Below are 13,910 nucleotides of genomic sequence, written 5' to 3'. Positions count from 1 at the left end.
ATTAGATAAGCACTGAAGAATCAGATATCCTGCTATCAGGTGAATGTTTTTCAAGATAACAGAAAAGCAACTTAGAAAGTACTAACTGTTGTTCACACACATATTCCTGAAGAAGCACAGCATTCTTCTTCAAAGTCTAAAACACAGTGTGAAGCACATTTTGGTAGGCTGCTGTACGAAGGTTGGCATGATGTTAATAGAAGAGTGCAACAGTTCACTAAGATGATGGGCTTGTTTAAAATGATTCACAGGTTTTAGTAAGTATTGACAGAAAACTCTTACTGTTATTACAGGAGCACTAAAAATTGGACTAAGGACTAGGGATCCAGGCATTTCATGATATATATTTTACAGAATCACGGAACAGTTGGGGCTGAACAAGCCTCTGGAGATCACCTAATCCAGCCCTGTGTTCAAAGCTAGGTCAGAAGGCTGACCAAGATTATTCTGGTTTTGAATATCTTCAAGGACAGAGACTCTACAGCCTCTCTGGACTACTTGTTCCAGCATTTGACCAACCTCACAGTGCTAAATAAATAAATAAATACTCTTGTTTGAATTAATTTTTTTTTCAGAAGTTTTGGATCTATACGTGTAGTCAACAAGTTCAACCATTAAAGAAACAGAAAATACTGTATAAATGGCTAGCATCAGTTCCACTTTCATCCCATAATTTTACATGTGAAGCTATAAATGTAAGGGTTTTATAAAACAAAATGTTTGGAGCAAAAGTAATTTCTGGCTGTGAGTAATATAGACTCTCACTGTTCATGTATGTATGGTTTGTTTTCTTAATCAGTTTTGTCATAGACCCTTTGTTAAAGTGCAATGAATTGAGCCAGAGCTACTGGTGTTTAAAATGATTAAAAAAAAACAAACTTGAGATCATGAATAGATAACATTGTTTTATATAAAAAGTGGTTTGGGTTAATACAAAAAACTGTTCAAAAGATTTCTTAGCACAGTGTATGTGAGCCAAAGTGAACACTCCCATTGCTAAAGCAGATCTAGAACCTGCAGATCATCATATAATAAATTGAACTTCCCTTCTTTTTCTAATAGTACATGTCTGTATGACTCAATTCAGTCAATTATTTTAGTGTAAACCTTTCCTTTCTCCTGCTGCCTCAAAAGCAAATTCAGGTCTCATATTGAGGTCTGAATAAAGTTGCATGCAACAATGCAGTCAAGGTTGGTAAGGATATTTAGCTGTAGAGTGTTCATTGATTTCAGTAGGAGACATATCTAACGTATTTGAGGGTCTGAGCTTTGAGGTTTCCAGATCTTCTTCTTCTGCACTTGTTAAATGGAGATAGTGCTCCCATAAATTGTTAAGCGCCAGGACAACCTGAATCTTCCAATAAACCCCCATAACTGTATTGTCTCCAGTTTGTTGCCATTTCAAGAAGTCTTATTTTACCAAGGTATCATTTTTCATCTAAGAAGAGGTCCAGCATGCATATGTGGAAGTAACTGTTGTCCTACCATATAACCTCTGGAGAGGGAAATGCCTTCACTTTCATTGACAAACGATAGGATTTTCTTCCAGCTACGGTCTCCAGTGCAGTTTTTCTTCGACGTTTCAAATTAATAAACATTTTATCTTAAACAAAAAGAGAAAGGTGTACTGTATTACTGATTTTCGGCCTGCAAAAAGAGTTTTTCTGCTGAAGAGAACAGGAATCCAAATAAAACTGATCTTTAATAATTTTGGTATTTTCACATGGCAACAGCAAAAATAAAGCCTAACCTTTTAGAGATCCATAAAATATAGGGAAAAATATCACAAATACATGAGAACTGATACAGTTCCCAGGCCATGAATTTGCCTGGAGAAGACACACTCTAGCCAAATTCCCATTGTGCTTCCGTCAGAAAAAAAGGCACAAGAGATAAGGTGGTTTGTGGTACGTGGGAAGATGATCAGATGACCCTTCCACTCTTAAAGGCCAAGAATGAATGCATGTTCCAAAAGAAAATGTTCTTCCAGAGAGGATTGAAGGGACCTTCAGGAAAACAGCAAAGGAAAAAGCAGAAACTTGCTGTATCATTGGTGAGCAGCTGTTTCATCAGACAAACAAATCTTTATCACTTCACTGGAACGATCTCAACCTGCTGGAATTTGTTCTTTTCCAGTTGTATTACCCCATATTTCAAACTCTCTGGCAAGTTAACGGGTTTTATGTGATGCAATAAACCACAATGTTCATACAACACACTGGAAAATCTGTGGGGTTTTTTTCTCTCTAACCACACTTGAGCAAAATAAAACATTCAAAACATCAAAAATTGTTTCAGTGTCCTTTCGACAGTACCTGTAGTGCAATATTTAATCACATTTGCCATGTACATTGAAAATAACATACACAAGACAAATCAGTAGTTTAACTACACAAGTCAAGTTATAAAGATACGATCCTGCTTCTGCAAACCCTTATTCCCACAGGCTTTTTCTAATATAGGTATCCCATAGATGGAGCTGCTTATTTCAATAGGACTTTACACACTAGCTTCAACAGTTCCAGCTTCTGACTTTAATTTTAATCTAAAACTCAGTTTCTGACAGCTACAGCTCATCTGTTTAAGAATATAATAAGTGGATATCATGATTCATTCTATGCTTCCAGTGACTAAGTCCAGGGCTTAAGTAAAGAAAACGGACTGAAATAGTCTCTAATACCACCAACACACGGTGCTTAGTCCACACTTCCAAATGAGAGAGAAAAAGAAGTAGACCACTGAAAACATGGAACAAATCAATATTCTGACCATGAAACATCTGTCATAGAGATCATCCACCAACCGTTTGGTCTTTAATACCAAATGATGCTCCAAAGAGTCCTAATTGTAGCAGGATGCCACAAAGAAAGTAGCTTCTCATAGAATTCCAATGTACAAAAGTCCTAATTCACATAAATTTGAAATAACACCAGAAGTTTTCAGATTTCACATAAGGCGCAGGCCATAAAACAATACTAATGGGTTGCAGTATCTTGTGTTTATTTCATTTTTTTTAATGATCTGGCAGCAACCTGTGTATGGCTAGTGCATCTATTTCTTCACTTTTCATGGAAAACAATTAATAAGTACTGTAGAAAAGGAAGTGGGATTCTTATATTTTAAATCATCTTGTACACTAATTTTTTTTGCAAACGCTAGTTTAACTAATTGCTTCTACCAGAACTGACTGAGGACAGGGTGGGTAATCACAGTATGTAGCAGACAAGAATGAACAAAACAAACTTTAACTCTAGTGTCAACAAGACAAAAAGACAAAAAAAAGACAAAAAAGAAAAAAACAGACAAAAAAGAAAAAAAAAGACAAAAAAGACAAGACAAAAAGACAAAAATCATGCAAGAAAAGGCACATATTCTCTGTTTTCCCTCCTTTTTCCGTCCATGATGAACATGCTATAAATTCACTTCGTGTCAAGATGTAAAGCTATCTTATGCCCCAACTTGGTACATGAGCATTCAGTATTTGACAAATTTGCAATAATTCTTACCATAAACAATAACTGTTGTATTAACAGCTTTGATTGATGGCCCACTCTTCACGTGGCAGGTATACTGGCCTTTATCAATATCACGTACTTTGTCAACAACAAGGATACTGTAAAATATATTGGCTTCTGTATTCTTCTGGTCAATGCGCTGTGTTACAGAACCTCTCTTCCTTGCCTATAAAAGCAAAAGTGAACAAGACCAAGCTTAATCAAACAAATTTTTATGATTAGTAATGTTTTTATTTTACTGTACTTCCATCATACCTTAACTGAAAAATCCAGATTCTTCTGTACGGCACAGACATGAAAAAGATGCCTAAGGTTTCCAGACGGTCGACGATGAAAATTATAAAGTAACATTATATGGCAATTCATTCCTGTCTTCACCAAAGTTGTAACAGCATCCAGGCTAGTTCTTTCCAAATGAAGAGCAACCCTTCTCTACAGCCTGCCCTACCAAACACACCCAGCTCCCAATTTCGCCTTGACCAGCATTGCTCATAAAAATACCCAGAGTCACCGGCATATCGTTCAGTGCCTGGATTCAGTGTCTATAGGCAGCAGACCTACAGAGGAAGGCAGCGTTAACACAAGAAGGGGAGCATTCTGGAATCGCTACAGACGGAAAAGGGACTAGATTTGGCAAGGGAATAACAGGGTGGAACTGAAGATAATGTGAGTTTGAGGAGTTATTTCCTGCAACTCCCCCTCAGCCTTTGGCCTCAAAGTTTATTTAACCCAGGACATTTGTTGGTGTCTTGTAAACACTGAGCACCCTTCAGTTACCATCTAAATAAAAATAAAGCAGAATTACACAAGTGTGGTGCCCAGCTAGGGCTTGGTAAAGCAGCACTGAGCAACATATTTGGAGCATTTCTTGTGCTAAGTCATTTAATTCTGAGGTGAAAAGATGCCAGGGAAAATGGATGCAGTATGCAAGAGAGAATTGCATTAATCTTCATTAAACTAACCTATACAACATAATCATAATTTCAGCTTGTGATTAGGCACCAGTGAGATAATAAATGATCTTGACTTGAATCACCAGCATAAATCAATCTGACGTGAAAGGAATGGGAGTTGTAAACTTTAAAATAATGTCAAATTTCTTATCAGCTTTACACGGACTCCCTGGCATTTATTCCGTAAGTGACAAATATTTATGAGGATGCTCCCAATGTGGGGGGAGGAGAAGCACATTCAAGATCATTCCCGTAGTTGTCAAAACAAGAGGATTGTTCGTGTGACACTTAACAAAAGAGAGTTTGGCTAGCTAAATCAAAATATCTCTTCTAAACATGCTCGAGTTGGGTTCCTGACTGTCTGCCAACCTTTTAAATGGATGTGTTGAGAAAGACAGCCTCACTGAACACTTTTTTGTCAAAAGACAGAGCCCCTGCCTGGGTCTGGGTGATAAATTCCTACCACCTCTCCAGGTTGAAAAGAAGCTCCCAGGGATGAAACAATCCCAGCGTTCGTTCATGATTATGCAATATAACAAGAGTACATTGCATAAGCTTGTTTACTTATTCAGTTAAGCACCAGAAAGCAAAAAAGAAACCTTTAAAGACATGTCAGCAAGGGTCAAAATGATGGAATGTGAGCCATGGCAAGCATTTTGAGGCAAGATTCCTCCCAGGATGCTAGATGCAGCATGATCTATGGGAAGCCCTTGGTTTCTTCATCCCAACCCCAGCACTCACCTCTCCAGGATACGTCCACGTCATCTGCACTCTGGTGTTCCAGGCTGCGGTGACAGTGCAGTTAATTGCCAGGCTGTCTCCTTTCAGCAGCTTGACAAGACGTGGGGTGCTTAACTGAACATCAAAAATTGTGTTGGCTGCATGCGACAAAGAGGAAGAAAAGTGAATTAATGCCGCCAGGGCAGAGTGCTTAAAGACGAGCTGGGGAGTGGAGAACGCTACGTACTTTCTCGGTGTGTTAGGTATTTTGTGCTATATTTATGTCCACCGATGGTTGTCTCACAGCTCAGGAGCCCTATGAATTTGTAGGTTGCCTTAGGTATTCTGAAGCCTTTCATGCTGTCCCAGATTATTGTCTTGCCATCAGGAATTAGGGTTTCTCGTGGAATCTGGAAGTGTCAAACAGGCATCACAAAAACAACTTATCCTCATGCCACTCTCTAATCAAGGAGCTTAATAAAAAGGAATGGGGAAAAAAACACCCTAAAAAATGCCAATCAAAGTAGAAAGGATGACATTTAATTATGCAGATTTCTCAAGTCACATTTTCATCACAAAATAGAGGAAAAATATGGGTGAAGAATGTGAATGGTTTATTTGTTTCCAAGATTTCATTATTTATAACAGGATGTAATTTATGACACAATAGATTGACACTATCATTAGCCTCGGTGCTTCGGCTGCTATTCTGTTGGCTCCTGGTTGGCAGCTTAAGTGCTGCTCTTGGCAAACCTTTGCAATTAAGTATCCTGGTTTCACCTCTGAGACACAAACACACTTTTTTCAATGGAGGTGACAAATAATTTGCTGTTATTTTGTGGCTTTAACAAATTCCTGCCAGATTTTAATGTGAAGCTTCTTGTGTTTGTGTGGTCTAAAGGACTGGATTGTTTAAAAAAAAAAGGTAAGGACATGAACAGCTGTTCCAAAGTTGACAGGTCACAGAGTACAGGTCTCTAAGCCATTACATACAACACGAAGGGCAAATTTTAAAGCCACAAAGTTTACTTAGACACTTCTATTGAGAACTGCCAAATCATACTGAATGAGGAAAGTCATATCGACTAAAGATTTTTAAAAGACACCTTGAAATACTAAATACATCAAATTTTCACAGAAAACATATTTTTAAACTCTGGCACTTCTAAGTCCGTCAGAAGCTGAAGCATCAACAAGTAATTAGTGTAAGACCATCAGATGTTTTTAAACTTAAGACCTGAAATGTAATACAGACTAAAATATTGCCACATGGGACCACGTGTTCACTTTTTCAGCAGTAAAAAATATATTTTACATTAGGATCCTTTGAGTTTTAAGCCCCATTTTAACACGAAAAATCCCGAAAAGGCAAAGCATGACATAGACACTGAAGCTCAGACAAGATGTCTTGTTTCCACATTGTGATTTTTGTTCTGCCTTATTGATGGAATAAATGCCACCATTTGGATAACATAGAGTTCAGCTCCGAGTACAGACCCTGGATGTGACTTTACTTTTATAAAGCCTGCTTTTACAGTAAAAATAACATTTTTAAAGATGGCACAGAGCAGAGTTCGACTGAATTAGTGCCCTAAGCAAAGACTTCTGGGTCAACTAAGCACCTTGCAGCCCATCATTTCTCACTGCACACCCAGTTTCACTACATCCCCTTCACCTCTTTCTTCTCCTTTATTTGATCACAGCACTTATGGGTTGGCCAGCCCTCTACTTCCTATAGCCAAAATCAGCATGGGTGGCTGCCAGAGGCTGGGGGAAGCGTGGCCGTGCGGCACCTTCCTGCGTGGTACAATTTCTCTCTAAAACACAGCACCGTAGACGCTGCCTGCTCAGCACACGCTGAAAGCTGCCCTTGAGATCACCTCCACTCGTCTCATGCCATTTCCTCTGACAGAAATGCACGATGAATCAAATGAACAATAATTACAGAGCACAAAATGCTGCGGTAGATAGAATTCCTTATCTTTACAACAGCTGATAAGACACTATAATAAGCATGCAAATCATGAGGGAAGTGTCTGTTACACACACACACACAAATAAAGCCTATTACATTACAGGCTGCTGGCTACCATTCAACAATACCTTGGAGTCTATGAGCTCTGTTGCCATTCCTGTTCTAAATAAAACAAATATTCAAGGTTTGGTTTAACTAACTCATAGCTACGTTTTCAAGGGCTTCAACCAGATTTATCCTCTTGCAGCTTTGGTGGAAAATAAACTGCTTTTGAGCATCCTCCTCTACAGCTTGTCACATATCCTGTGTGAAAGAGTAAAGTCAGAGACTCCCTAGACTGATGTTTCCCAGGGAATGCATTCACTTCACATTAATTAGTTAATTGATGGGTTACTGAATTTGTATTAGCCTTACTCCAGGTATTGGAAAGTAATCAAACTACCCAGGAAGTGTCCACGTCTCAGAAATAAAGTGCTCATAAATATGAACCTGATGTGTGGCCCTTATTGTTGTGAGTTGACTGAAAATTCAACAGGTTCACTCGTCCCAGAGGCAAATCTTTGCCTGACACCCCTGAAAAACAGCTACACTTCTTTTTGTATATTTTTTGTAGCTTTGAGACTAAAAAGTTGTATGCATACACACATAAAAGTATAAACTTGACACTTTTAAGTTGATGCAACGAAAAATTTAGAAAAATGAAGTCTATGACTAGGAAAAGACCACTGTGACACAGCTGGTCTCCAGCTAAGTCTTAAGAGGGGAAAAACAAGATATTGCAAGAAGTCTCTTTTAGAGGGTTGAAGTTGTGGATGCCTCATCCCTGGAAGCTGGATGAGGCTTTGAGCAATCTGGTTTAGTGGGAGGTGCCCCTGCTCATGGCAGGGGTCTTGGAACTAGATGATTTTTAAGGCTCCTTTCAATTCAAGCCATTCTATGACTGTATGGTTCTATGAAACACCAATATTTTGTCTCAGAAGACATGATAGAATCATAGAATGTGTTGGGCTGGAAGAGAACTTTAAAGACCATCTAGTCCAATCCCCCTGCAGTGAGCAGGGACATCTTTAACTACATCAGGTTGCTCAGAGCCCCATCAAGCCTGACCTTGAATGCCTCCAGGGATAGAGCCTCCACCACCTCTCTGGGTAACCTGTTCCCATATTTTGCCACCCTCATAGATCAAAGGCAGTGGCTGGGTGCTCACCCTCACAGCCCTTCACAGCTCTACCCTTTCTTGTTTTGGTTTCTTACACAGCTTTCCTCCACGTTGTTCTCCCCTGCCAACCCCACTGGTTCAGATGACCTGTTTCCCACTCTCAGAGAAGCACTGTTGCTTTGCTCTGCCCTACACCACCTCCCAGGCTACCACCTAGAGACATGGCATCATCACCACGTGGATGGTACTGGACAGAGGATCCCAGAATTACACAATAATTTAGGTTGGAAGGAACCTCCAGAGGTCACCTGGTCCATTCCCTGTAGAGAGCAGGGCCAATGTAGTTCAGGGCCTTATCAAAAAGTTGGGTCACTTGGTCTCACAGGAGAAGTAGAAAACATATGAAGAAACACAGTGCTGGAACAGTGGGTTTTTCACTGAAGCAACAGAGGATAAACCCAGCTAAAATAATAGCTTACAGGTGTGTACCAGCAGATAGTCAGAGACATTCAAAGAATCAATTTTTTTGGGCTACAATAAACATGGAATTTATTGTCTACACACTTATCTGCATGAACCACATTTCTGTGGCTCCTAGTGCAATTTTGGCCTTTTACCTTCTTTGTACTTTGTTTCAACCCTGACACCAGTTTTATTGTATAGACTGTGCTTCCTTCTTTGCTCAGCACCAACCACCAAATCTTTTTGGCACCTGGTGGCATTAACATAGTACTAGCACAAGGCAGTGAAGTATAGTAAAAGTATAGTAAAAATGGACTTCAGAGTTTTGAATGCTTGTTGGGTTTTTTTTCATGCTTCCCTTTCCACCAGTTTGGGAAGGATGAGGTGGCATCATTAAGAATTCAGACTGCCCAGCTGTGTGACTCAACATTCTTGATGGTTTTTTTTTCTTCTTTTTATTCCTCATGCCAAAGCTTATTTCCCTCTAGGCCTGTGACTGCCATTGTTAATTTTATGGCAGAGAATCCAAAAGGAGAGTCAGAGAAATCAAATCATTGTACCAAAAGGTGAAGCTTTCTCCATTTAGCAAGATAAAAGCACAAGAAGAGGTAAGAGAAGTGCATACCTCAGTTGCAATAAGGTTTATCATATTTTAGGGATCTTCAATGAGGCTGTGAGAATCATAATGAACAGAATGACAGTTTCAGAGGCTCTGGCTATCTGTCTTGTAAGCATTAGATCAAAACAATCAATGGATTTTTTTTTCAGGTCTTCCTATGATGAGGAAGCCAAAGGGCCATCAGCTGTTGCAGATACAGGTTATAAGAGGACCTGAATTTGAAATAGGAATGAAAAGCTCCATCCCCATTTCCCAATCCCTTCTTTATTAGCTTCTTGATTTTTAAGACTCCTCCTACGTTGTAAATGATTTCCATGCTACAGAATACGATTTGTACAGACGTTCAGCCTGGAGATTAGAGCAACACAGCAATCAGGATTGATTAAGGTAAAGACATAGTTAAAGTAAAAATCATTTGTAGTACTGAACATGAATAATAAACCTTTCCCACATTGGTCCACTAAAACTAAGAAGTAGAACTACACAGAAACAAAATGCTGGAGGCAGTGCTCATGCAACTGTAACGAGTCTTTCCAGAAGGGAGAGATTATAAAAAATATTTCATATTTTCACTTCCTGGCAATATAGAATGCAGAACCTAATGATTCTAACACTGGGGGTTTCTTTCCAGCTCCAGAGGACTACATTATGGGGAAAGACTTCTTCTTTTTATCACTGAACAGCAAACACAGAATAGCTTTTGCTAGCTCCCTAGAAGCAGCATGCCTGCAGCTGTAAAATGCATTTAACACTTCTCTTAATTGCTATGCGAGCAAAAACTTGCTGGAATCTTCATATATGGGTGTCACAGATGATAAATAAAGATATGATGTAATGCATTGTAGCTTACATGCTTCAGGAAATTCTGGGATTAATTAGGGAAAACATTTATTTTTCCTGGAATGCAAAACATGTAAGCAACCAATCCTTTCTTTTGAGACTTGGCTCCACCTCTTCTTTCTCCTTCCCAGAGTATTACATCTGGTTTTGTTGGTGTAAAGATGTGCATTACCACAATCCCAAGCTAAAGGGAAGTTGATATGAATAAAGAAAGTAGAGATGTCTCAGTCTGTTCCAAATAAGGAAAAAAGTTATTTTTATATTGTTTAAGAAAAAAGAAACCTGACAGGAATTTTCTCAGTTAGGATTTTAACATGCTGAGATTTCAGGTACAGCTTTACAGTGCCCAGATAAGTGCCCACTTTACAACATTCACCCTATGGAAGGCCAAGCCTCATTTACTTTTGATTCTACAGCCACAGAATCTTGTGCATCACCCATCTTTGGTGCACTTCTTGCAGGAGAACTCTGTGAGTGTACAAACACATATGGTAACATTCTAAGTCAGACAAGTTTCTTTTCTCTGTGTTTTGCTTTCTTTCATGTGATTTAGCAGGTGGAAGCCAAGGAGCAAAATCAGTATCTGTAATAGCAAAGCAGCACTGGATAGAATATGCAAATCTCCAGGTCAAGTTAAAACACATGGTCAAATCTGTGCCTGGTGAAAAACTCTGTAGTGAAAGAGAAATCAAAGACTTGTATTAATCTAGATAAGTATCCTACAGTGGCATTATTTAGCAATTGCATGTTATTCTATAAAAAGACAAATTTCTTCTCCTTGTAACAGTCACAAGTATTTATGCTACTATGTACAGAACTCCCTTTATTTAGAACCAAAATATCACTGGCACCTCCACCTAATATTTAAGCCAAAAAAAAGAACTTTAGAAAAAGAAGCACCATTCACTGTCTTGATACCAGGTACCATACTAGATACATATAGGTCAGTTGGCTATCCAGGTAACTCCCAAGGCATCTAGGAAAGAAATGGTTTCCCTGAAAAATGAAAAAATGTCTAGCTTGTCTAAAACTGGCACCACTCTCTCAAATTCCTACAAAGAGAAACCATCTCTTGCCTGATAAGTGCACTTGTGTGCAAAAGGAAGCAGCAAAGTCGCTGGTGGGAGTGAGGTAGGGCAAAGGCTTGCAAAAATCCTTGTACAGCCCCGGAGAGTCTCCAGGGACCCTGCTTGTCGGCTGTTCCAGAGGACAGAAGAGGAAAGGGGAGGAAGGGCAGAGGAAGAGGCAGGAGGAAATCTCTTCTCTTAACAAGAAAATCCTTCCTGGACTTTAGAAACCTTTGTCGATGAAGATTTGATAGAATGGTTCGAAAAGTCTAATTTTCTTCAGAAAATTCCCATCCAGTGTAAAAGATGTGATGAAGTCCTTCAGTAGAGATAGGAAATGAAGCCTCCAGGGTTGAAATATTTCTACACACACCGACACCCAGAAATCTTGTTTAAGAAATACTAAATTGTTAATATATTTCAAAAGCATTGCAATAGTTGTAAACAAGCAAACAAAAACCCCTCATCCATAATAACACTTCCAGAGTATCTTTGGATTAAAGTACCTTTTTTAAAGTAACAGCAATGTTTGGTGCTGTGACTCTGCATGGAACGATCATTTCTCTTCCCACAGTCATGTGTATTATTTTAGGTATATCACTGTGCATCTCTACAAATGGATTGCCTGTATCTGCAAGAGAAGAAAAATAAAAAGTTAGTATCTGAAATCTTAAGATAGCATGTGGAAATTTCAGTGGTGTGTACAACCTTGAAAGAACAGAATAACCCTGTCCATCATGAAAGCTAGATAATGTCGTCAAATCAATCTTCTGTTTACTTTTATCTAAATAAGTTCAGCAAAATACTGTTAATTATTTGAACATTTATTTACCACCCAATATCAACAACAGTACTCTGGTATCTCCTTTAAGATCCAGGACAGCTGAAGTACATTTTTCTCATTACAGCATCACCTCTGCTGCAGAGATATGTGTTTCTTATTTCAGGGTATTTCTATTTTATTATCACCAGGAGAAGTAATTATATGGGAAGTGAGCTGAAATTCACTTATCAGGAAACCCCTACACAGGACATGTTCCTGCTCTCTGCAAGGAAATTGGTGGGAAAAACTAATGTTGACTTCACAAGGAGAAAGAATCTACCGCGATTACCCAGGCATGTTCTCAACTCTGAGAATACTCTGAGAGTTAATTACTCTCCTCCTTCCTACTATCACAATACCTATATGTCTCTTTTTTAAGTGACAAGGTAAATGAAAATGCCAGGAAAACATTAATTCCTTTCAACTCAATAACTAAAGCTTGGCAGAGTAATTTACCGTCCCTTGAACAATCCCTTTAACAAAGGACATTGTCATAAATAGCTTGCGCTGGGAACAGGGAACATTGCTGCGGCTATTGTTTGGACCACTTAACAAAGAGGGGCTCAAGCCACAGCCTCTGGCTCCAAATCTTCTTTGCAGGTGTTCAGATCTGAAGGTTTGACTCACATTGCAGATAGACAACCTCAACATTCACTCAAGGTTTGAGTTTTAACTCTTTAAAGAGCAGAACATTCAGATCTTAATTTTGTGCTTATCTAGAGCTACAATGTTTTTTCAGGCAAATCCTCTTATTTTCACTCAGTCAAAAACCTTAAATATAACAATGGAAGTCTTTCTTGGGTAAGAAAAGAGCAAAGCTAGCAAGAACTTACCCTTTATAAAACCTCAAATTGTAATACTTTATTCAAGTGTTCTGGTCCCAGACTTCTGTGTGTTGACCTATGTTCACTCAAGTAGTTCTTCAAACAAAATACATCTCTTTGACTTCTCTTCCAAAAATATAATCTGCACTTCCCAGTGTCATCAAACTGTTCTGCCTTTAGGATCTTCTTTTCTTATTATATGCAATAATATTTTTGTTCGAGACATCAAACAGGAAGAAAAGCAAATTCTACTCTAATTGATGCTAAGGAGAATGGTAAGGTAGAGTATCTCAAACATACCCCAGGATGCAGAAGAAGTTTTCCTAAAGAGGTTTAAAGAAACTGTTACATAAACTGTCTGAAATGAAAGCCACAATGCTTTATTTAATAATAGGTGTTAAACATCCACTGAGATTGTAAAAGGAACTTGTGAGTAATAGAGCATACGTATGTAATAAAAAATACCCTAAGGACTTGTTAGGCTGACATTTCCTCTGTAGCATGATTCAAGGAAAGACCAAGAATGAACCTGTTTGTAGCACGGTAGAAAAACCCTATTTGTTTCAGGGGCTGCAGGCACCAAAGAGGTTGCCTGCCCCTTAACATCACCAGACAGATGGATTTACTGCTCCCCGAAGACTCGTTCGTCTTTGTCACAAAATTAAGAGCTTCTGCCCCAAACCAGCAAGCTTTGCAAAGTAGTTTCCTGTATCATAATCTCCAGATCATTACAAGTGTGAGGAAGAGCTGTTCTGGGGACTATCGGTGCTGTCTGCAGACACAGTGTCACCACTGGCTGATGCCAATATCAAGGGAGTGGGGGCTGTGTTGCTCAGACCTTGCAGGATTCCTGTCTGTCCAAAGGAGGGACAGGAAATGAGCACAAAACATCACGCTTGGCTTTTTTTCCTTCTTCTTCGATGGAAACGCACGTTCGCAGCCGGAGAAGCCGA

At 39.0% G+C, this 13,910-nt stretch overlaps 1 protein-coding gene across 1 annotated transcript in view; it reads right to left on the bottom strand.

Moving 5' to 3' along the window:
* LOC104272597 (vascular endothelial growth factor receptor 1-like) overlaps positions 1–13,910 on the bottom strand; it is a gene marked incomplete at both ends in the record, with an annotated part of 48,469 nt that overhangs the window by 26,394 nt on the left and 8,165 nt on the right. Inside the window, 5 exons of the mRNA XM_009867639.1 lie at positions 1,486–1,603; positions 3,507–3,681; positions 5,210–5,346; positions 5,436–5,598; positions 11,817–11,941. Coding sequence (XP_009865941.1) covers positions 1,486–1,603; positions 3,507–3,681; positions 5,210–5,346; positions 5,436–5,598; positions 11,817–11,941 — 718 coding nt within the window. The remainder of the gene's footprint in view (positions 1–1,485; positions 1,604–3,506; positions 3,682–5,209; positions 5,347–5,435; positions 5,599–11,816; positions 11,942–13,910) is intronic.

This window comes from Apaloderma vittatum, unplaced genomic scaffold (genome assembly GCF_000703405.1).
Source record: "Apaloderma vittatum isolate BGI_N311 unplaced genomic scaffold, ASM70340v1 scaffold26464, whole genome shotgun sequence".
Lineage (NCBI taxonomy): Eukaryota > Metazoa > Chordata > Aves > Trogoniformes > Trogonidae > Apaloderma > Apaloderma vittatum.
This window is presented reverse-complemented; position numbering and strand designations above follow the sequence as displayed.